General features: G+C 41.4%; 1 protein-coding gene across 2 annotated transcripts in view; it reads right to left on the bottom strand.

Moving 5' to 3' along the window:
• Positions 1 to 25,267, bottom strand: part of SEMA3B (semaphorin 3B) — a 65,166-nt gene that overhangs the window by 33,554 nt on the left and 6,345 nt on the right. The window contains exons 2-4 of one of the 2 annotated variants that reach the window (XM_070738774.1): positions 7,753 to 7,887; positions 2,388 to 2,545; positions 164 to 226 (exon numbers count right to left, since the gene is read on the bottom strand). In XM_070738774.1, the coding sequence (XP_070594875.1) occupies positions 164 to 226; positions 2,388 to 2,545; positions 7,753 to 7,843 (312 nt within the window). In that variant the 5' untranslated portion in view covers positions 7,844 to 7,887. The remainder of the gene's footprint in view (positions 1 to 163; positions 227 to 2,387; positions 2,546 to 7,752; positions 7,888 to 25,267) is intronic. The other variant, XM_070738775.1, reaches the window with a different exon arrangement.

Consider the following 25,267-nt stretch of genomic DNA (forward strand, 5'->3'; position numbering starts at 1 on the left):
TTGTTGATGATGATGATACAAAGAATAGTAAAACAAGTTGTTGTTGATGATGATGATACAAAGAATAGTAAAACATTACATTAAAATAAAGCAACAATAAAATAAGAACCAATGACATATTTAGCTTAATTAATATATTCCTCTCGCCCCAATGGTCACTTACATTGATATCTTTGCCTGCCCAGTTGCATTCCTCCCTCCATTCCACAGGTGCGGGCCAGTAAATCTGTGAGAGCAAAGATGGAGGAAATTAATGGCAAAGCCAACCAATGCCACCCCAAGAGGGGTGAACTTGCTGCTTTATTCATGAGCTGGGAGAGCCATGTTAACAAGGTCAGCCAATGACTAGGTATAGCAACTAAGTCAGCCAATGGGAGCTAAATACATCTGAATCTGTGCAGAGAATCGAAACTAGGATTTAAGCTTGAGGCTGGCTCCAGTCCTCTCTGCTCTCAGGTCCACTCTGAACTCTCCTCTCTGTACTCTTTGCTGAAATGAAGCTAACTCTCCTGCTTGTGTTTACTTGAAGAAATAATAATAATAATAATAATAATAATAATAATAATAATAATAATTTATTAGACTTGTATGCCACCCCTCTCTGAAGACCCTGCTAATGGTATTGTAAATCTATCTATTATTATGTTTATAAAGAAGTTTATGAATCCAGCTGAATCAGTCATCTGTGTGTGCTTTTGGTTATGATTTTAATAGATCTCCCAGTCCATTTATTCATCACAGCGATGTCAAATGCTACTAAAGCCCTGGTACTAAAAGCCATTTATTGCAATGTTGGTGTTTTTCAGATTCTGGTTCCACAATTTCCCTGCTGTTTATGTCCTCGTGCTATGAGGAAGGGAGGCATAACACTCTCAAAGTCCGGGTGGACTGATGGACTGCAAGGCTGAGATCATTGTGCAGCTCATCCAAATATGTATTAGTTTGGCATTTGCTTAACAAGCAAACAAACAGAAGCACACAAGCAAGCAAAGCATTGACTACCCCTCAGACTCTTCATGAAAACAAAAAAGTGCTTGACAATAGGTATAAAGCCACCGCAAAAAGAACCAGACAAAAAGCAATAAGAGCCTCAGTTCTTATTTTTTTTAAAATTAAACAGCAAATGTGCAGAAACTGAGCAGTGAATGAACTAATCTCTCAAAGCAGAGATTTCCCTAAACTGAAGTGCTGCCACAGAAAACTGGTGCTTCAGGAGAAAGGGGTCAAAGGTGGTTTGGTTGTATTGTGTCCTCAAAGCTTTTCTCCTGCTGGGCTGGAATGCAGTTTCCATCGATAGTCCAGGATAGAGAGTATCAGCAGCATTCTCCCCGCTCCATCCCATTTCATTAAGCAAGGGACCTTCCCAGAGACATTTTGTGAGGCTCATTCTCATGATGAGGAGAATGTCTCCTTACTCAGGGAAGAGCACCTGCGATAAATTCCAGACCAGAGCAGGCCATTGGAGAACAAACATTTTAAAATGTCTGAATAATTATTCTTAGTAAAATAGTTGTATCCCACCAAATTCTCAAGCTCAAGCAGTTTACAGCATGTAGTCATCCCTGGGTAATCTCTCAATAGATATTATTTATCACATTTATTTGCTGCCCATCTCATGGACAGTGGGACTGATACAAACTGGGCCAAATATCTGTTGTGGCTCACCTGATTTGGATGGTGAGGAGGTTGGGTAGGAACATGGGCCAGTCCTGGAGTCTGGGGAAGGCTCTTACAAGTGCTCTGCGTTGCAGGCAGAGATGGGGCCAGGGAAGTCTGACAGTTATCAGCTGCCTTTGGAGTCAGACATCAGTAAGGCAGATGAACAGCATGGAGCCTGTTCCCAGTGTGCGCATGTGCTGTGTTGCCAACCGGGAACAGCTGAGGAGCAAGAGACTACTTGGGAATAAGGCCACGGGTGGGTGATAAATGTCCCATCCCATAGGGAATAAAAGAGGAGTGAAGGGGGAGGGGAGTTTGCAGGAGACAATTAGTTCATTTGGGCGAAGATCTGTGCCTGCATTCTTGCCTGTTATAGTGTGGAATATGACAGATATTGGCTTGGCAGATCTCCAAGCTTTATAAAGGTCAGTAATTGGGAAATATCTTGAAAAACTTTTGGCCAGGACTTTGCTGGAAAGGAATTCACTATAAACTTAATAAAAGAGGTTTTATGGGGACATGGAGTCAGCTTCATGCTTTTGTGGGATAGTCATTCCCTCCTCCACAACAAAAGAGAAGGGAAGGAATATTTGGGTAGGGTAACCACTACATTCTTCATTTCCAAAGCAACACAGCCATTGGTTGTGATGATAGGGATGGCAGCGTTTATAATCTATCATCCCTGGAGGAGTTAGGTTGAGGTCTGGTACAGTACATAGACTTCTTACCTTCTTGTCATGCTTGCCAATGTTGTCCAGGCTCAAGGATGCCATGTAGTTTTTCCCTCCCACAAAAAGCCGACCCCTCTCTTCATCCAGGAGCAGTGCATCATAGCAACAAGAGCGTTCCAACTCATAGGTGCGCAGCCCATGTCGCATCTTCAGGTCTGGAAAGAAAATGGAAGGTGGCTTGTTACACAACTACTAGTTTTTCCCCATCATTCCTATCACCCATCTCCTCCCACTTATGACTGTATGACTGTAAGTTGTTGCTTGTATCCTTAAGATTTTTGTTAATATTGATTGTTTCCTCATTGTCTTATTTGACCCCATGACAATCATTAAGTGTTGTATCTCATGATTCTTGACAAATGTATCTTTTTCTTTTATGTACACTGAGAACATATGCACCAAAGACAAATTCCTTGTGTGTCCACTCACACTTGGACAATAAAGAATTCTATCTAACTACAAAAATATACAATTCTATTTATGTTCTGTAGGCCAGAACGAAGAGAACCAGCCAACCAAGTGTAGTGCAAGCTAAATAAATGAAAAGAACAAAATATTGATGGTTTAATGCTGTTTATTTATGGCTATTTTAATAATAATAATAATAACAACAACAACAACAACAACAACAACAACAGAGTTGGAAGGGACTTGGAGGTCTTCTAGTTCAACCGCCTGATTAGGCAAAAACCCCTACACTACTTCACACAAATGGTTATCCAACATATTCTTAAAAACTTTCAGTGCTGGAGCATTCACTTCTGGAGGCAAGCTGTTCCACTGATTAATTGTTCTAATTGTCAGGAAATTTCTCTTTAGTTCTAAGTTACTTCCCTCCTTATTTATAGTTTCTACTCTTTGCTTTTTGTTCTTCCCTCAGTTGCTTTGGAGAATAGGTTGACTCCTTCTTCTTTGTGGCAACCCCTGAGATATTGGAACATTGCTATCATGTCTCCCCTGGTCCTTCTTTTCATTAACCATGCCCAGTTCTTGCAACCATTCTTCATATGTTTTAGCCTCTAACCCCTTAATTTGTTATTTGTATACCGACTGTGGTAGGTGAGTAGTTCCCTATGTGCTTTCCTTTTTTTTTTTGATAAATTTTATTAATTTTCATAAAATGGACAAACAGACACACATACATTTAACATAAAAGTGGGGTTGTATTTTCCCTGCTTATCTCAAAAGTATAAATTTGAATACAGAAAAAAAGAATACATATTTAAATACAATTCATTATTGTAAATGTTAAGAAATAATTTGTTAAACTTCTCATTATAATTTTTCATATTTAAACTAATTCTAATATAAATTCAAAATTCTTCTCATAATAATTCTTCATATATAAACTAATTCTGATATACTTCTAAAACAAACATATTCTAGCTAATTCTATTATAACACATAAATCTTGTCTTTGCCGAAACAATTTACTCATTTGTTTATTTATTTATCTTAACCTTCTACTGTTTCTTCTTATTTATCCATATATAAACTTTGTTCCATGTTTCATAAAATTCCGTATCTTCTTGATCATTTAAGCGTCTTGTCATCATATCCATTTCAGCGCAATCTAATATTTTTATAATAACTTCTTCTTCTTTGGGGATATCCTCCCCTTTCCAGTTTTGTGCATATATTATCCTAGCCGCAGTTACAATATGTATAACTAGATATAGAATTTCTTTCTTATAGGTCTGGTTAGTAATTCCTAATAAATAAAATTCCGGGGTTATTTCTATATCTTGCTTTACTATTCCTTTTATTATTTTTTCTATCATTTTCCAATAGAGTCTAGCTTTGCTGCACGTCCACCATTGATGGTAATAGGACCCTATTTCCTTCTTGCATTTCCAACATGAAATATGAAATTATTTCTTCAAAGACAAAATTATTTCTTCAAAGACAAAAAACCGACTTAAACAAAGGACTGGATAATAATAATAATAATAATAATAATAATAATAATAATATATTAGATTTGTATGCCGCCCCTCTCCGAAGACTCGGGGCGGCTCACAACACGATAAAAACAGTATTATACAGGCACAAATCTAATATTAAAAAAAAACAACTAAAAGCCCTATCATAATTAAAATGGTTATACTGTGATGTGTCCATATCAGAATGAAAGTATGCATACAAGTGAACTAAGTTATTTCTTTTCCTAGACAAAGCTCTAAGGATGAAACTTTAAAATTACATTTTACTGCATGCAGAAGAGAGAAAGCAATTGCCGTTTCACATCCCTTATGTCCCAAGCAAGACATTTCTATACTCAGAGAGACACATATGGACCTTATTACAGAATCAAATTATTAAAATCAAGTCAGCTAATATAGAAATAGGAAAAAAATGCAAAGTTGAACATATAAAGTAGTGAATGCAATTCAAAACATTTCAAAATAATCTTTCAATGAAGACTTTCAGTGTCAAACTTAGAAAAATACATAAGTCCTTCTGACTGCTACGTATAATAACTGAGAATAGAATTCTTTGTAACAAATTATATCATTTATTGGTTGGTTGGTTTCTTTGAAATCATCAACACCTGCAGAATTCATTTGCTATTATCAATTAAACCATCGGAATATAATTCATAGTTATGATACAAAACTACATCAAATTAACCAGTTATGTATTTTGAGAATCACATTTCCAATCTGTTCTTCTGAAAATATGCACTGGTGTCTAACAGACATGAGTTTTATTTATAATTTTAAATCTATGGAACTGGGACAAAAATATTCCCAAATGGTTCTGTATTGACATTCATGAATTGAATGCTCACATTTGCTATTGTATGACCATCTCAAAACTGTCCAGAGAGGTCCTCCAAAACTTCAATCCCCTTTCAGATCAGTTAATATTGTATCAAAAAGTCTCAGAAACCACCAATTAATTGATATGGAAGACTGAGGTTTGCAAATGAGGTTTCAGCTTAATCTGAACTCTATTCTTAAATCTAACTGATCATTTGAGTACTCTACTCTACTGTACAAAGTACAATAGGTTCTCCTCCCCTGAAAAGGACAAACTGAATCTCTTCAACTGCCAAATTACACAAGCTTAAATTTCCAAATTCAAACCAAACAATAACACTGAGAAAGGACAGTATGTTGTACATCACTCTTTGCTAAAATTCCCTTTAGTTCTCATTAATATTTTTGGAAGTAAATAAAGAATTTTCAGAGTTCCTAACAAAAGCAAACAGATGAACAAAATTACAAATAACTATTGCCAATATATTTTACCAAAATACTTTTCTGCATCCAAGCCTCTGCAGATAAATATTAGGTGTTCTTGGTCAAGCCAATGCCATCATCTGCCCTCTGAACCCTATTCACTCCTCTGGGTTTTCCCCCCAACACACTACTCATGTCTTAGATTATCATTAAATCTTTGCACACTCCTGTCACTTTGCTGCATTCAACCCAGCAATCATAAGCATCTAAATGGAAAAGTCCTGTAGCCTGAACTGCTAAAGGCCCTTGGGCTGTAAAGATGTTAGGAAGATAGCCTTTAAACCTGTCTTCTTTCTGACAAACACAAATCACTTACCTCTTCCACCTATTTATAGGGATTTCTGCACAATTAAAAAGGCCTGTTGCTTACTAGCCTGGAAACTACGTCATATCTTCCATGTGAAACAAGCAAGTACATCAGCTTATTTTTTTTTATTATCCAACATGCCAACAAACATTATCTCCAGTTGGATGGCAAAAACTCCCCCAATTTTTTTTGCACTGATCTCTGACTTGGACTCAAGGGGTCTCCCTCCCTCCCCTCTCTTAAAATTCAAGTAATGGCATATCTGAATCTAAGATTCATTCCACATCTACAACTCAGCAGTTTGTGATTAACCTGCTCCAGCCTAGAGCCATTCAAGCCATTGACAGAGAACTGGCTGTGGGGGAAACTGCTATTATAATCTGATTGCCCCCCACCCCAAATCCAATTTCTGCCTGTATCAAATCCCACCCTAACACCCTTCTTTTCAACCCGCCCTTTCATTGGTCCCACCAACTTTAATAGGCTACCAGTCTCAACCAGCGTGACATTAATCTGCCAGCACAACAGGCATCTGCTCAGAGAAAGGACTCTTTCTTTACACCCAGAGCCTAATCTGCCTTCAGCAGCAGGAACAAACAAGGCATTGTCAGGAAGTGAAAGAAAGTGACTGGCAGGGGAGCAGTCCACCCGCTAATGAGCTGTTGCCGATCTCAACTGCAAGGGATGACGGTGAAGTCACAGCCGGATCGGTTGCGCCAACTTACTTATTTCATTAAATTTATATCCCACTTTTTTTCTCCATGAGCAAAATGGCTGCATACACTACACTCCCAGTGGTGTAGTTTTTCCCCCCCAATAACCCCACAAAATAATTTAAGAGGAGAACATATTGTACTTTGTACAGTAGAGTACTCACATGATCAGTTAGATTTAGGAATAGAGTTCAGGTTAAGATTGCATCTTCATTAGTCCAGTTTAACCTACTTCATTTTGGACTGAAGTACATTAAACAGGATCCCAAAGCCACCCACCAGCTCTGATCTGTCTGAGACCCAACTAAAGAACCAGAAGGAAACAAGTGCTCCCCTTTGAGAAGTGCAATGCCAAATTGACCAAGCTAACCTGATTTTGGGTCAACTTAAAAAGCAACAATAGCAACATAAAGTTTCTAGAATAAAGCAAAATTAGAAATATCCCCCAAACATTCCTGAAATAGGACAAGTGCCTGCTTAGAATGAGTGCTTTGCCTTCAAAAAGCTCACTTCTTCCCATGTATGGTATTCTCTTCCATCTCCTGTATGGACATTTCTCTCCATCCAGCAAATCAAAGTTCTCACAGCTGAGTGAGACCTCAATTCCCTTTTGAGAGATCCTGCCATTCACTAAGGAAAGTTGCTATATGCTTCATGGGACATGGAGATAGGAATACTGTCTAGTTTCACTAATCCAAGAATAAGGTTATTCCAGATTCTTGTTAACAAATTTTATTGTCCAAACACAGATCAGACTTTTTTTTTACCCTAATTACAGCTTAAAGAATTGGGACACAATTTGTGTGTCTCAGCTCAGGTAAACATCAGAGGGAAAGTGAAAAATGCATCTTCACAAGATGCAAAACCTCTGTACATGGATTAGTAGCTGACACAAATGCCATTTTGCACAAAGATCAGCTCTGTCTCCACATACGGTTTCATGGGTTGTCTCACGAAGACTTTCCCCTTAACATTCTTCACCCCATCCTGGTGACAAGAGTATTGTTCTATCAGAATACAAGAGTTTCAACAGAACAGAACCTGGTTTCTATTCAAGAGAAACTCTCTTGCCTTCCCACCTCTTCCTCCATCCTTACCACGGAAGGAGAACTTCACACGGGGATTGGTAGTGGTTACTGTAGTCCCTTTCCCAGCCAGCAGCAGAAGGAAGGCCACTGTCAGGATCATAGCAGCTGCTGTCTCTTCTTCTCTGGACTCTGAACTTCAGGTGGCTGAAAGATGGAAAAACAAGAGTGAGACTAGGCTTGCCAAGTCTGGTTACAGTAGTTTCTCCTAAAAGGATAAATGGGAGAAGGACGAAGTAGCAGCAGCAATGAAGAGGGAAGCCATAGCTTGCTAGGGGAAACACTCACCTAGACCAACAATGTTGGTCCAAGTTAGATTTACTTATTTTTTGCTAAGTAGTGCAAGGAGTTATCAAGAGGCAATGCTAGTGGCTTGAAGAGAACTTCCATAAACTGCAGTGACTTAGAGCCAAATGTATTCTTGTTGATTTGAATGGAGAGCAGTATGGATGTTGGTGTTATGGCCCACCAGCAGCCCATGCAGCTGATAGTGGATCCTGTTCAAGAGGAGACTGACTTGGTGATGTGCCAGCAGTCTCTGTAGTTGTCACCTGAGTTGAACAGTGAGGAGGCTGGTGAGGACTTGGTGCCAGAGGCAGAGGTTCAACCAGGGCCTTTGGAACCTCCAGCACCGCTTGGCAGTGATGAGTGAGGCTTCTCCTTTTCTTAAGAGCATGTAGAGCTGCCAAGAGGTGGGAGTGATTACTCTAGAGGAGGTTTCCTCGGGAGTAAGACTTGGGGCTAATTGGCCACTCCCCTAGTCTACTTAAGGACAGCAGAGGCAGCTGAAAGGCTGTAGGAACCAACTGTTTAGAAACATATATCTGTGCCTTATGAATCTCTGTTTTTCTGCTTTCAGGAAGACTTCTGGGAATTTTGCCAAGCCTTTGAAACTTTGTGAGATAACAAGAACTAATTGCATTGCTCAGATTTAAGACAGCTGAGGTTTTTGTAAGAAAAGATTGCTTTTAGATTTGTGTGTGTGTGTCCACTACTAAGCCAGTTATTATTAGTGGTTTATTGATTAAATTAAGTTCATCCAAACTGTGTGTTTGTTATATTCTTAATTGGGACAGAACAGGTGGATTTAAACCCAGAGCCCATTGAGGTTCATTGCAGGAGCTTGAATCAAATCAAATCAAATCAAATCAAACTGAAAATGCAAAAAAAATTATAGAACTATGAATCCCTATGCATATTAGCTATCTTGGTTTTTTCTTCAGTTTCTAATTTTCCTCTCTAGAGACACCAATGGAGGAATTTTAGTGCAATAACAGAGCCAATGTTTTATTCTTTACTATTTTCAGAAGACATTCTTGGTTCTCAGGAGCCACATGCAGTTTTAAGATGCATTTTCGCCGATTCAAGGGATCACCTGATGGAACTTTAAGGTGTGATTATTTATTATTATTTATTATTTAGATTTGTATGCCGCCCCTCTCTGCAGACTCGGGGCGGCTCACAACAAAGTGAAAAAACAATTTACAACAAATTTAAATTTCTACTAAAAACATTTAAAAACCCCATTTTCTAAACACACGTACATACACACATACCATTCATAAATTGTATATGCCCGGGGGAGATGTCTCAGTTCCCCCATGCCTGACGACACAGGTGGGTCTTAAGGAGCTTACGAAAGGCAAGGAGAGTAGGGGCAGTTCTAATCTCCGGGGGGAGTTGGTTCCAGAGGGTCGGGGCTGCCAGAGAGAAGGCTCTTCCCCTGGGGCCCGCCAACCGACATTGTTTAGTTGATGGGACCCGGAGAAGGCCCACTCTGTGGGACCTAATTGGTTGCTGGGATTCGTGCGGCAGCAGGCGGTCTCGGAGATATTCTGGTCCAGTGCCATGAAGGGCTTTAAAGGTCATAACCAACACTTTGAATTGTGACTGGAAATTGATCGGCAACCAATGCAGACTGCGGAGTGTTGGTGAAACATGGGCATACCTAGGTAGGCCCATGACTGCTCTCGCAGCTGCATTTTGCACGATCTGAAGTTTCCGAACACTTTTCAAAGGTAGCCCCATGTAGAGAGCATTACCGTAGTCGAACCTCGAGGTAATGAGGGCATGAGTGACTGTGAGCAGTGAGTCCCGGTCCAGATAGGGTCGCAACTGGTGCACCAGACGAACCTGGGCAAACGCCCCCCTCGCCACAGCTGAAAGATGGTTCTCTAATGTGAGCTGTGGATCAAGGAGGACGCCCAAGTTGTGGACCCTCTCCGAGGGGGTCAATAATTCCCCCCCCCCAGGGTGATGGAAGGACAGATGGAATTGTCCTTGGGAGGCAAAACCCACAGCCACTCCGTCTTATCCGGGTTGAGTTTGAGTCTGTTGACACCCATCCAGGCCCCAACAGCTTCCAGACACCGGCACATCACTTCCACTGGACATGGGGTGGAGATGTAAAGTTGGGTATCATCAGCGTACTGATGATACCTCACCCCATGCCCTTGGATGATCTCACCCAGCGGTTTCATGTAGATATTAAATAGCAGGGGGGAGAGGACCGACCCCTGAGGCACCCCACAAGGGAGAGACCTCGGAGTCAACCTCTGACCCCCCATTAACACCGACTGCGACCGACCGGAGAGGTAGAAGGAGAACCACTGGAGAACAGTGCCCCCCACCCCCAACCCCTCCAGCCAGTGCAGAAGGATACCATGGTCGATGGTATCGAAAGCCGCTGAGAGGTCAAGAAGCACCAGGACAGAGGATAAACCCCTGTCCCGGGCCCACCAGAGATCATCCATCAACGCGACCAAAGCAGTTTCCATGCTGTAACCGGGCCTGAAACCGGACTGCTGGGGACCTAGATAATCGGCTTCTTCCAAGGATCGCTGGAGCTGGAGTGCCACCACCTTCTCGACAACCTTCCCCATAAAGGGAAGGTTGGAGACTGGCCGGTAGTTATTAAGTACGGCTGAGTCCAGGGAAGGCTTCTTGAGGAGGGGGCGCATGAGCGCCTCTTTATAGGATGATGGGAAGGATCCCCTCCCCAAGGAAGCGTTGATAATCTCCTGGACCCAGCTCCGTGTCACCTCTCTGCTGGCCGAAACCAGCCAGGAGGGACACGGATCCAGTAAACAGGTGGCGGAACTCACAGCTCCAATGGCCTTGTCCACTTCATCAGGTGTCACCAGATCAAACTCTTCCCAGACAGATGGACAAGTACGTGCCCCCGTCACCTCAACTGACTCGTTGTCAGCCAACTCTGTTTTCCAATTGGAGTCAAGGTCCGCCCGGATCTGAGCGATTTTATCAGCGAAAAACGTGTTGAAATCCTTGGCACTACTCTGTAAGGGCTCCCCAACTCCCCTCTGATTAAGAAGGGAGTGGGTCACCCTAAACAGAGCAGCCGGGCGGGATTCCGCTGATGCAATCAAGGCAGCATGACACGCGCATCTTGCCGCCTTGAGTGCCACTTTGTAAGTCTTAATAAAAGCTCTTACAAGTGTTCGATCAGATTCAGACTTACTCTTTCTCCATCGCTTCTCTAGACGTCTCTTCTGGCATTTCAACTCCCGGAGCTCCTCGTTGAACCATGGAGCTCTACGGGGTCTAGCGCCACGGAGAGGTCGCAAAGGCGCAATCTGATCAAGAGCCTCCGCTGCAGCCTTGTTCCAGGCTTCCGCAAGAGACTCCGCCGAACTGTGGACGAGTGCACCTAGAATAACCCCAAGCGCCGTCTGAAAGCCCTCTGGGTCAATCAGGCATCTGGGGCGGAACATCTTAATTGGTTCCGCCTCCCTGCGGGGAAGGATTGGAGCCAGGAAGTCAAGCCGTAGTAGAAAATGGTCTGACCATGACAAAGGCAATGCTTCTAAGCCCCTTAGTCTCAGACCATTGCTCAATTGCTCAGAGAGGAATACCATGTCGGGTGTGTGTCCTCCCTCGTGAGTCGGACCCTGTATTACTTGAGTCAGGTCCATGGCCGTCATGGTGGCCATGAACTCCTGTGCCAGTCCAGAGGCTTCGCCGAGTGACGGCAGATTGAAGTCCCCCAAGACAATAAGTCTGGGGAACTCCACCGCCAACCCAGCTACCTCCTCGAGCAGCACAGGCAGGGCTTTTGACACGCAGCTGGGAGGCAGGTACGTGAGAAACAAGCCCACCTGAACCCCTAAGTCCAACTTCATCAAGAGAGACTCACAACCCGCAATCTCTGGAGCAATGAGTCTACGTAGGCAAAGGCTCTCCCTGGCTATAATAGCCACTCCTCCCCCCGTTCCCTGGGGTCGAGGTTGATGCCATATCTGAAACCCAGCTGGGCAAATTTCAGAGAGAGGAACTCCTCCCTCTGGGCCCAGCCAGATTTCAGTAATACATGCCAGGTCGGCCTCCTCATCCAGGATCAGATCCCGGATGAGGAGAGCTTTATTTATCACCGACCTGGCATTAAGCAGCAGCAACCTGAGCCCAGGGCCAGAATTACACTCATCACCAGTACCCAAGATTGAGCTCACAGAGCCAGAACAAGGGACCGTTATTAAGCAATGGTCCCTCCTTCCCCTGGAACGGCTAACTCTGTGGCCCCCGTCATATCTGTCTCTCCCCAGCAACACCGGAATATTCTGACCCTCTGTCACCCCAGAGATTAGTGCCCCTTCCCCTCCCGTCTCTCCGGCGTCAGGTGGGCCAAATCTATCATTCATACTGTTTCCATTTATCTCATTCATACCATAATCCCACCCGCCCCAACCATTACATTCATACCAATCATTCCATATCTACCCCAATCATCCATTAATTACGAGACCCCCTAGTAATATTAAAATGAATTAAATTAATAATAATTAAAATACTAATAATATATATCACAATATAAAATAGAGAATAAAAAAGTTCATAGATTAATAGTTAATAATATATAATCAGAGCTTAGTTATTAAGTGATTGTTTTCTTTGTATTAGATATAGGCAATAAATTCCAGAGATTTGGAACTACATTTCCCACAGACTCTTGTAATTGACCATGGCTGGAGATAGCAAAAACTGGAACCCCAAACTTCTGGATGAAACACAATTGTCTATCCTTGGCCACGCTGCAAACCCAATAATTCACAGACCTCCTTTAATTCAAATTCAAGTCCATTCTGTATTTTTTTCTCCCCTTTCAATCACTGCTGCTATTTTTTTCTATCTTCTATCTTAACTCCTCCGTTTTGTATGTAATTTCCATCCTACTTCAGAAAGCTTGGATAAGTCACAATGCAGATGATAAAGAGGGTTAGATCTAGCATGTAGCCCCAACTGCAACTGCAGGTCCATTTGCAGATGATGCTCTTCCTAGCTCTCAATCATGATTTTCTTTCATCTGGCTATTTTCTTCTCATTTTGAAAAGTTGCTGTGGAGCCTCCTTCAAAGCCTCCTGAAGTCTTTCATTCCCTTCTCTATCAGGTACCAGAAAGTTACAGGTGTGTGCATAATCTGTTGTGGTCATGGACACAAGGGTTATAGGGTATGCATAATTAGTATTTCATTTTTAAAAATATGTCAGGCTAAAACTTTGCAGTATTGTTTGTTTTGCATAGCATACCAGGAAAAATAAGTACTGCCAAGCCAGGCCATTTTAAAAACCACTTATTTTGCACAATCAATTTTCTAGATTACCCTTCTGCGGTATCTGTGTTTTGCAAATCTGCAACCATGCAGATTTATTCTCTGGAAAGTGGAGCAACATATTAAAATCATAACTATTGTGGGCTGGTCTGAGGAATGTTTTTATTCACATACATGGAATAACTGAGCTGTAATTAAATATATGGAATGTGTAGTAGCTACAGGCTAACATGATAGCAATATGCATTACTAAATACATATAAATCCAATAATATAAATAAATAAATAAACAAATAAACAAATAAACATAAATAAATAAATAAATAAATAAATAAATAAATTACTAAGGATATTAAAAAGTTACCCAGGTATAATAGGATTGGCAAATCTGTTGCTGTATAGATGTTTCTGACCTACAGGATCTAGCATTCCCAGACATACTCTAATTAATTATTCTTGGGTGAGGTCAACTACAGTATTTTTTAGTGTTTACAAACAGGAGAGTTGGGTTCTCTTTCCACTTTGCTCCAAGGGGTGTGCATAAGTGCACCAGTGTGCCTTCTGTCCCCTGTCCAATTGTCTCTCCTTATCTCATTTATCTTTTCTTCCTTTCAAATATGTTCACCTATATTTTTATATCTTTTCTTCTATTCTTTTCTTTAGTTATATTATTACATATCTTTCTCTTCAATGTGTATTATGTATTGGACAAAATAAATAAATACAAAATAAATAAATAAGTCACCGTGTCAAAAAACTCAGCAATGAAAGATAAACAAAAGCTTATGAATACCGGTATGTTCTACTCACGTAAATTGGACACAAACTAATAATGTTTCAAAGACTGTTTATAATTACGTTTCACATGCAAGGGTACCTTTTGGGTTAGATGCGAAAGCAGAAAATAATCAGCAAGAAAATGGAGGAGTGGATACCACTATAATTTATATATCTATTTATTTATAAACTTTATTGGCCACCCTGGGATAACTTTATTCAATATTTATTTTTTTAATTAGGTTTATGTGCTGACTCTAAAAAGTGTCTCTGGGTGGCTTATAGTTTATTTGTTGCATTTAACAGAGTTAGATGGGACTTTAGAGGTCTTCTAATCCAACCCCCTGCTTAGGCAGGAAACCCTATGCCATTTCAGGCAAGTGGGTGTCCAATCTCTTCTTAAAAACTTCCAGTGTTGGAACATTCACAACTTCTGGAGGCAAGTCGTTCCACTGATTAATTACATAGAAACATAGAAGTCTGACGGCAGAAAAAGACCTCATGGTCCATCTAGTCTGCCCTTATACTATTTTCTGTATTTTATCTTAGAATGGATATATGTTTATCCCAGGCATGTTTCAATTCAGTTACTGTGGATTTATCTACCACGTCTGCTGGAAGTTTGTTCCAAGGATCTACTACTCTTTCAGTAAAATAATATTTTCTCATGTTGCTTTTGATCTTTTCCCCAACTAACTTCAGATTGTGTTCCCTTGTTCTTGTGTTCACTTTCCTATTAAAAACACTTCCCTCCTGAACCTTATTTAACCCTTTGACATATTTAAATGTTTCAATCATGTCCCCCCTTTTCCTTCTGTCCTCCAGACTATACAGATTGAGTTCATTAAGTCTTTCCTGATATGTTTTATGCTTAAGACCTTCCACCATTCTTGTAGCCCGTCTTTGGACCCGTTCAATTTTGTCAATATCTTTTTGTAGGTGAGGTCTCCAGAACTGAACACAGTATTCCAAATGTGGTCTCACCAGCACTCTATATAGCGGGATCATAATCTCCCTCTTCCTGCTTGTTATACCTCTAGCTATGCAGCCAAGCATCCTACTTGCTTTCCCTACTGCCTGACTGCACTGTTCACCCATTTTGAGACTGTCAGAAATCACTACCCCTAAATCCTTCTCTTCTGAAGGTTTTGCTAACACAGAACTGCCAATACAATACTCAGATTGAGGATTCCTTTTCCCCAAGTGCATTATTTTACATTTGGAAACATTAAACTGCAGTTTCCATTGCTTTGACTATTTATCTATTAAAACTAAATCATTTACCATATTACAGACGCCTCCAGGAATATCAACTCTATTGCACACATTAATTTTCTAATACATTTATTTATAGGGACAAAAATTACACTAGCAGCTTACACATAAAAGAGAGAGAAATCATGAAGACCATTAAAAAGCAAAACTACTCTACCATTTTTTTAAAAAGGCAAAATGACAGCCATTCAATTCCAAAGGCTCTCAAAGGTCTTTCACTTCACTTGAGAAGATTCCTGGCCAATATTAGAGGAAAATCATGAATAGCACTTTAAAATAAAATTCCACTCCATTGCTAAAACAACCAGCTTTATTGTATCTTGTTTTCGTGATTCTGTTTAGAAAAGCAGAGGTCATTTTCACTTCATGCGCATTGTCAAGCCAGGAGGATCCTGCCAAGCCATCTAACTCGGAAGGCAGTGCTGCAATTTTAAAGTCAGACATCACAGTTACGATGGTAAAAGAAATTATGTCTAGATCCACAAACAAAATAGAGCGACTGTTTAGAGAAGGAAGGGGAGAAAAATAATCAAGAGAAGTAGGAGAAAAGGAGGCGGGAGAAGAATTATGTAAAAAGTCAAGGCTCATCTGAAGGGCTGCCAAATGTAGAGGGTGACCAGAGGTGGGTTCCTACAAGTTCTAGCCAGTTCTATAGAACTGGTAGTAAACTGGTGGTGACATCATGGAACTGGTTCTGTTGGTGCTGGTCCATGGCTGCTGCCATCTTCTTTGAACTCTCTTTTTTTGCTATTTTTTGCTGATTTTTGCTTCTGTGCATGTGCAGAAGGTGGGTTTTCAGGACTGCACATGCATGCATGCACCCTTGCAGCAAAGCCATGCGGCATGCAATGCACACACAGCCATGCAGCGCCGGAGGAAGAGAACTGGCAGTGAGATAAGTTAGAACCCCTGAGTGTGGCCTTCCCCATCAGATGTCAGGAAGAATTTAGAGTGGGGTTGCACATCCTTTTTAAACCTGATTAGCCCAGGCTAAGTTAAAGCACCACCCTCATTTCTTTATCTGGCTTGGTTCCCTGCTTGGTGAACCAGGTGTGGCCTTGGCCAAGCAAAGGACAAACAATTTTGACAGCCCTCCTGCTTTGCCTGCACCCGAATGCAGAGGACACCGTCAACTCCTGCTATGCTTTGGTCCTCACTTTGCCTCTATATTGTAGTGGTATCTGCAGCAATGTTGTGGGGGGAAATTTTATTTATTTATTTATTTGTTTTGTTTGGTCACATATGTTATTGGTGGTATACAAAGATATAATAATATTTATATACATGATACTATTAAAAGAGAAACATTAGGACACTCTGGTGCACTTATGCATGCCCCTTACTGACCTCCTAGGAATCGGGAGAGGTCAACAGTGGATAGTCTAAAGGTAAAGTTTTGGGGGGTTAGGTGATGATACTACAGAGTCTGGTAGTGAGTTCCATGCATCAACTATGCGATTACTAAAGTCTTATTTCCTGAAGTCGAGTTTAGAGAGGTTTACTTTAAGTTTGCATCTGTTGTGTGCTCGTGTGTTGTTGTGGGTGAAGCTGAAGTAGTCGTTGACAGGAAGGACATTGTAGCAGATGATTTTTATGGGCTATGCTTAGGTCGTGTTTAAGCTTTCTAAACCTAGGATTGTAAATCTAGTTGCGTAGGGTATTCTGTTGCAAGTAGAGGAATGGAGGGCTCTTCTAATAAAGTATCTCTGGACATTTTCTAGGGTGTTTATGTTCGAAATGTGGCGCGGGTTCCAGACAGATGAGCTGTATTCAAGGATTGGCCTGGCAAAAGGTCTCTATGCTCTGGTTAGTAATATGAGATTACCAGAGGAGAAGCTATGTAGGATTAGGTTAACAACTCTTGAATATATGCCTGATAATCCCCTCAATCCCCAGAAATCTGTTATATAGCACACTTAGAGACTTGCTATGATGTTTTCAAGATTGGTTGGGGTAAAATCTCTGATAGTTGAGCATAGCTCTATCAAGAATTGTCCTAGAATTCAGAGGGAATTTGTTTTGCTTGAATTGAGATTTGTTTCTCCCTATCCAACCTGACATTCTCAAGATACTGGATCTGAACTTCTGCTGCATATCCCAGGAGGACCAGGGCAGAGGTACAAAACTGAGGAATGAGGGGAAAACATCTGCATATTGATGACACCACTCCCTCCAATAAAAAAATCTCTCTCAGGGCTTCATATAGCTATTAAATCAGACAGATGAAGCAAACAAATTCATTCCATTATAGATTATTTTAGGGTCCAATTTCTCCTTCCCAGTAAACACAAACTATTGTCTCATTTCAGGAAGCTGTGGAGCCACCACATGTAGTTGGAGGTACAATAAAGTTACATAGAAACATAGAAGATTGACGGAAGAAAAAGACCTCAAGGTCCATCTAGTCTGCTCTTATACTATTTCCTGTATTTTATCTTAGGATGGATATATGTTTATCCCAGGCATGTTTAAATTCAGTTACTGTGGATTTACCAACCATGTCTGCCGGAAGTTTATTCCAAGCATCTACTACTCTTTCAGTAAAATAATATTTCTCATGTTGCTTCTGATCTTTCCCCCAACTAACCTCAGATTGTGCCCCCTTGTTCTTGCGTTCACTTTCCTATTAAAAACACTTCCCTTCTGAATCTTGTTTAACCCTTTAACATATTTAAATGTTTCGATCATGTCCCCCCTTTTCCTTCTGTCCTCCAGACTATACAGATTGCGTTCATTAAGTCTTTCCTGATATGTTTTATCTTAAGACCTTCCACCATTTTTGTAGCCCGTCTTTGGACCCGTTCAATTTTATCAATATCTTTTTGTAGGTGAGGTCTCCAGAACTGAACACAGTATTCCAAATGTGGTCTCACCAGCACTCTATGGGATCACAATCTCCCTCTTCCTTCTTGTTATATCTCTAGCTATGCAGCCAAGCATTCCACTTGCTTTCCATACCAGTTGATACCGCCAACTGTAATCAACCTTTGGAGGAGGTTCAAAAATATATCGTGCTGGTCGGTATCTGTTAAAGCTCATGAGAGGTTGAGGTGGGCAAAGAAGTTGCACTTTCACTTTTAAGTCTTGCCTTAAAGCTGGAGTCCCCAAACTTGGCAAATTTAAGACACAAGTCTTAAAGTTGCCAAGTTTGAAGACTTCTGCCTGAAGGCATATGCCGTATGCATGTAAATTAGATGAAAGATGAAACTGACCTGTTTGCCTGAGCTCTGAAGGAAATTTTCATGTGCTCAATGTGAGATCATTGAGGAACAAAAGATAGATTGAACTGGGAGCAGAAAGTGTCCTCGGAGAGGGGCGGCATACAAATCTAATTAATAATAATAATAATAATTATTATTATTATTATTATTATTATTATTAATTGTAGACCTTCTACCTATGAAGTCTAATTATGTCTGCCTTACCCCAAATGCAATGCCAATTCCATTAGTAGCTGCCTTTCTGATATCTTGCTTGGTTGCTTCTAAATTAATCATATTCATATTGCATATTTCTTAATCACCCATCTCCTTCCTATTCGAAAAGCAAGCAATGTGCGGATTGAAAAGTTGGTGATAGCACATCAGCATTGTTGCTACTTTGGCTTGCCTGTATGACCCACCTGGATGCAATCTATAGCCAAGGTCTGGCTTGACACTTTTCTTAGGTTATCCCAGTATCTGGGGGTTCCAAAATGCCCATCATCTGTCATATAATCAGTAAATGCCCAAATCAGCCCCCAAACAGTGAATTCAGCTCTTTTCTTCCCGCATCTTTATTTACTTCAACTCTATTTTGCATTGTTCCTGGATGAATCTTCACCCAGCCAGTTCTTTTCATGCTGAGAAGGCCACCTTTGAGCCCACATGTCTGCGGCAATTATTTCCTGGCCTCTCTGGCCATTAAAGGATGCCAGCTTCCTCTAGCAATTATAGAGATGCCGGGTAAGCCCAGCTGTAATGCAGGAGGATTTTCTTGTATCTCTTCAAAGGCTGAAATGTCAACTAATGAACCTTGCCAAGAGATCAGGTGAACACACAGTTACCTTTTCTGGGCGCTTGTTAAGCCATGTAGAACGAAGAAATGAGAAGAGACTAACACTCCCCTCACTAAGTGGCTTGATTAACTTTAGAAAAATGTGTATCTGTTAAAGAGGAGGTGTGCACCTGCAAATTGATTGCAGGCCCTGTAGATTTTTTGCAGATATCTTTCTGGACTAAATGCAAGGTGTCCTTTGATCTTACAGTGAACATCGGTAAAGAAATGTTGCAATGCGGCAGGTATCCATCAGAATTTCATTTTGTTCCATGCTCTTCACCTTCCCTAGGTGTTAATTTCTCATCTTATCTGTAGTCAACATTCCATGCCCCCAAAGCATGCTCAATCCTTATTAAGCTGCTTTTATTTCCCCTTTCTTATACACCCGCCTCATTATGTTGTTTTTTTCCCCTTTAAAATTGTTGATTCTCTTTTTCCTTTTCATTTTGGCAACGCAGAGGAATTCTGTGATCATCGATACAATAGGAGAGCCAGGTACCAAGCTCAGAACTGGGAGATATGAGTTCTAGTTCTGGATTTAGCATGAAGCCAACAGGGTGACCTCGTGCCAGTCGTTTTCTCTCAGATATAGGAAGAATGCAAGGGCAAACCATTTCCAAAAGTCCTGCCAGGAAAATAGGGCTTCTCCAGACAATTTCTGGGAATCAACGTTCACTCAAAAGTGTGCACGCACACCCACACATAAGGATGAGTAGATGTTCAGACAGAATCTGACAACTCTGTTGTGCAAACTGCCTTTTCCTGGCTCAGGAAAAGTCAACACATTTGAGTCGCACCCCTTTTAGGCCGTTTGACGTGATCACTGGAGACAAGAGTCCTCCTCTGAATGAAGGCTTTAATACAACTTATTAAAATGGAGGTGTTGATGAAACACTCCCTTTGTTGAGCAAGAACGAGCTATGTGGTCACACATGCAGGATTGTGTTGGGCAGAGCTACTTGGCCCATAATTTGTTGGGGAGAGAGAGTTTTGTGCACATGGAAGTTAACCCACCAAGTAGCCACAGTTAACCACTATACCTAATTGAAGTCTTCAATGAAAGACAGCAGCAGGCTTTCTTGTAAAATATATATTTTACATCGCCTTTATCAAACTGCTTCTCTAAATAAACTATCATACAATACTTTCATATAACTCTTATAATATCCACCACTGCAACCACCAAGCACTAAGCACTAAACTACAAACCACTCACTACTATAACAAACCACTCTATAACAAACCAGTCTCTGTAACAAACCACACCCATGCAAGGGTATTCCTCCTTTTATAGGATACAGCCAATCAGGTTGCAGCACAATTAGCAAACCCATGATTACATGCTGATTATGGCTTACATGAGCCTCTCCCATGGTTACAAACCATTTACTTGCATTGTGATATTACCTTCAGAAATGAACTTATTTCTAACAAATTGCAGAGCAAGCACACTTTCTCACGGATTTATAACACTTCCACTTTGGGCTTCCAACGGCAGGAGCCTTTGAATAGAAAGATGCATGAGATTCTTGAAGATGATAATTTATTGTGTTAGGTTCATGCCAATGGTATCAAAGACAGCTGCCATTTTCTTTATAGTCATCGTGAGCAGAAGATCACAAATATTTTTTTTTAACTACCAGTTGGGATGTTTTTTTTAAAAAAAACTGGATGGATTTGCCTTTTATCTAGCAAGGCATCACTATTTTATAAAAATGCAAAGGATGCCAGCAACCCAAAATGCAGCACGGGAAGTGATGAATTAGTTTCACCTTTTCAAATAAAAACCTCTTACCTTGGTTCTATCTCTTTGGATAAACATACAACTTATTGAAGGAGTGAAAAAGGATATTTATCATGATATCCTTGGCTCAAGGAACAAAAGATAAGCTGTGCTTCTTTAATAACTTTTGTCCAATATACCATCATTGATAAATTCACATATCACAATTGGGTTCACATAACCCAAGATGCCAGAATCAAACAAACTGCATAACAGGCTTAGAACAAAGCAATAATCTAGTTGGTGAGTTGTAAATAGGATACATGAAAGCTTCTTTCACATTAGATTAGCTGCTGTATTTTAGTGACACTGCATCCATTAGTGGGCATTTAGTGGCTGCTTCGACACCCATCCTCAAGGCCAACTATTCCCCTATCATCCACACTGTTTGATTTTGCTAACTTTATACTCAGGAAATAATTGTATCCCTTCTCATCATTCCAGTTTGGGTCTAAACTATTCACAATCTTTTCAAGACATAAATTGGTTCTTGCCTTAGGTTGTGCTCTGTGGCTTCTTTGAGTTTGCTATAGAGCAGTGGCCACCAACAGAAAAAATATTTGCATTTTTTACATTGCACTAAATTTGGGGTCCTCAAACTATGGTCCCTATACTTTCAATGAATGTTTGTCTTGCTGCAAGGTTCCAGGCACCATCCAAACTAAATCAGAGTCCAAGTCAAAGTACTCCTCAAAGTTCCAACTTATTGCCAGAGTCTTCCTGGCACCTACACTGGGAAACCTGAATCTGAGTTTCCCACCCAGTTGAAAGTTCACATCCCTTTATTTATTTATTATTAGATTTGTATGCTGCCCCTCTCCGAAGACTGACAAATTTGTCACGTTGTCATGTTGCCCACTCTGATTGTGCCAGCATGGCAAGTCTTCCTTCTGCGTCCACCCAGGTGGGTGGGCATAGGATGTCCTTGAACCACTCAAAAGATGATGATTTTTGGCTGCATCTGTTCCCTCCTGAAAATCACCCCTCCCAAGTTCCCATAAACATCAGGCCTTCTAAAGATAGTGTAGCAAGTTGTTAATTTATCACCAACATCTGCACCGGCTTGACAGTCTCCCACTTTGGGGTCTTTTTTTGTGGGTCGGAGTGGGACAGAAATTCTGACTTGGTGTCTGCTTCAGCTTCATGGCTTTGGGTGAAGGCTGGAGGGAAGTGCCAGTGGTGGCAAAGAGCCGGAGGGCCTTATTCCAATGGGACTGTATCATGGGCTGGAACTAGCTGACCATCTCAGCCTGTTGAGCCTCCAGGCGCCACTACCTGGCCTTGCACTCCTACAGGTCTTGCCTCTGCTTGGAAAGCCTATGATCATAGTCCTCAGTGAGGTGCTTCTGCTGAGGTCAGATCCAATTTTTTTATTATTATTATTATTATTATTATTATTATTATTATTATTATTATTAGATTTGTATGCTGCCCCTCTCCGCAGATCAGATCCAATTTCAACCAGCGGCAAGTTGCATGTTGCACATCACCATACAGGTGTGATGCATGTGCATCCTCTTGATTTGGGTGCACCCATGAGCGCACCTGTGCTTGTGTCCCTCGCACGATTCTGCTTCCATGCATGCACAGCAAGGAAAAATAAGCCAAAATCTCATGGGGGGGGATGCACATGACTTTTTGCTTCTGTACATGCGCTGAAGCAAAAAGTTGCTGAAATCTCACACATGTGAGTATCCCTTCATGAAATTTTGCTTCTGCGCATGCACAGGAAGCAAAAAAAGACCCCCAAAAGATGGCAGTGCCTGACAGACTGGCACTGGAGAGGTCATGCGCAAATTGCAGCCACTACTGGAACGGAGTCGCCTACCACACTGGTAGTAACCTACCACTGATTTGAACTGAGCCGACTCTTTCTTGTGATGTCTACTTAGCTCCAACAACTGCTTCCTATTGGGGCCCTAAGGAGCCTGGGCGGGCAGTATGGAGTGGCTGGCAGGGTGGCTGGTAAGGAGTGGCTGGCAGTTGGCCACGCCCAGGGGTGGGCAGCAGGCAGGATGGGGTGGAACACAGTTCCACCGGCAGAAATGAACCTGTGTGCCCCTCTCCAGCTGTCTATCCCCCCCTCCCATCCCCTTCCTCCTCCTCAGAAAACGGCAGGGAGACCAGCACCAACAGGTGTTGCAGGGGGCCCATTTCCTGCCCCCTCTTTTCTCAACAGCTGATCGGCACCCATTCGCCTAGCTACCCAGCCTGAGGCAGGGGGTAACCCAGGAAGGAGAAACATGAAGCAAATTGTAACCCCAGAAAGAGACACTGGTGAGGTTCTAAGTCGAGGACTTTACAGTTTACTTGAATGATGATAGTTCAAGCCACTCCCACCTGCTCACATTACAATCAAGCCACACCCACACTATAAGCCACACCCACAGTGTGGCAGTAAAATTTTTGGCTGCCCATTACTGGTTATAAATGATATTCACATGACCAACTAGCCATATCCACCCAGCCAGTCATTAGGCAGACCATATTAATGGTCCGTGGGATTTAAAATTATGAATTTAGGGATCCCTGGGATCCAAAAGGTTGGTGACCCCTGCTATAGAGCATTAATCTATCCATAAGTGTCATAAGCAATGACTGATGCCGTAGCACAATGCGAACCCTCCAAAATGTGATTTATTCAACAGTCCTTGATGAAGGATATGATCAAGAGACAGATTGGTGAAGGCATCAGGCTAGAAACCTGAGTTCTAGTCAAGCCTTGGGCCCAAAGCCAGCTGGGTGACCCTGGGCTAGTCATTTTCTCTCAACCCTGGGAAAGGGGCAACAGCAAATCACTTCTGAATAAGCTTGACAGCTGCGGGACTAGTCCAGGCAGTCTCCAACAATCGGCTATGATTGAACAGAAAAATAATATGACTTATTGAAGCATGTAAACTGAGCGCACTGAACCAGCCCACTAATTGTTTCACTCTTTTTTTGTCTTCCTCTAACACAGATGCCTTTGCTTCTTTGACCTGCTCTCCTATTACTCACCCAGAAATGTATACGCTATGGCAGTGCCTGGAAGGGACAGTTGTATTCAAAGATAGGCAGCAGTATGGGGAGAATTTTACAGATACATTTATAAGCCAATTTCGTAAATGGATTTTTCCAGACCTTCTGAACCACACGGCAATTAAACTCAAAGCAGGGCGTATAAGTGCCATATGAGTCCAGCTGCCCCTTAGCAGTAGTGTAACTTTTCAGTGACGTCAGATCCCAGAGAAATTATCTGAGCATGTTAGTCTCTGTTTAGCAGAGTTTATAAATCTCTCCCTCATAGGAGGAGAAATGGTATTTACTACTGTATTAAAACTTGACGTCCTTGCTGCTGAGAAAATAATATGAAGGAAGGATAAGTACAGTATTAAGAACTATGGAGTGTAGTTCATGGGGAAATTGTTTTTTCTTAGAAGGAGATTCTCTTTGGCTCCTCCTTTCCAAATATTAGTGTTTCCTCTTCCTTTGCAAGGCTCAGAGATGAGATTGAAAATGCACAACAATATTTGCTGGCTGGGGAATACTGGGAGTTGATATCTTCCATGCTTTCATTCTGGGAGTATGAAGTCCACCAGGCTTAAAGTTGCCAAGGTTGGAGACCCCTGTCCTAAAGCACCTTTAAAAGCTCTATATGCTTTGCAGAAAGGGGCTTCCTTTGGGCTTATGTGTTTGCAAAGTCTCTCTTTTCATTGCTTTGCACAGCCCTAGACATTCAGATACCATGGGGAGGGATGGCGTGGTTGGTATTATCTTTCCACGAGGGGAGGGCCCATTTTATAACAGGAATATTTCAAATGCCATGTTGCATTTCCTGGTCGATAACAATCTACTTTCATAAATGTGTGGATCAAGTTGCCCTATTTCTTCTTAACTTTCATAAATGTGTGGATCAAGTTGCCCTATTTCTTCTTAACTTTCATAAATGTGTGGATCAAGTTGCCCTATTTCTTCTTAACTTTCATAAATGTGTGGATCAAGTTGCCCTATTTCTTCTTAACTTTTCTCTATATCAAACTTGGGGTGGGATTTCCCCCCCACCCCTGATCTCATGCCAGTTTATTTGAATTCGGAATTATGCAATTTTGCAC

This window comes from Erythrolamprus reginae, chromosome 2 (assembly GCF_031021105.1).
Source record: "Erythrolamprus reginae isolate rEryReg1 chromosome 2, rEryReg1.hap1, whole genome shotgun sequence".
Classification (NCBI taxonomy): Eukaryota; Metazoa; Chordata; class Lepidosauria; order Squamata; family Dipsadidae; genus Erythrolamprus; species Erythrolamprus reginae.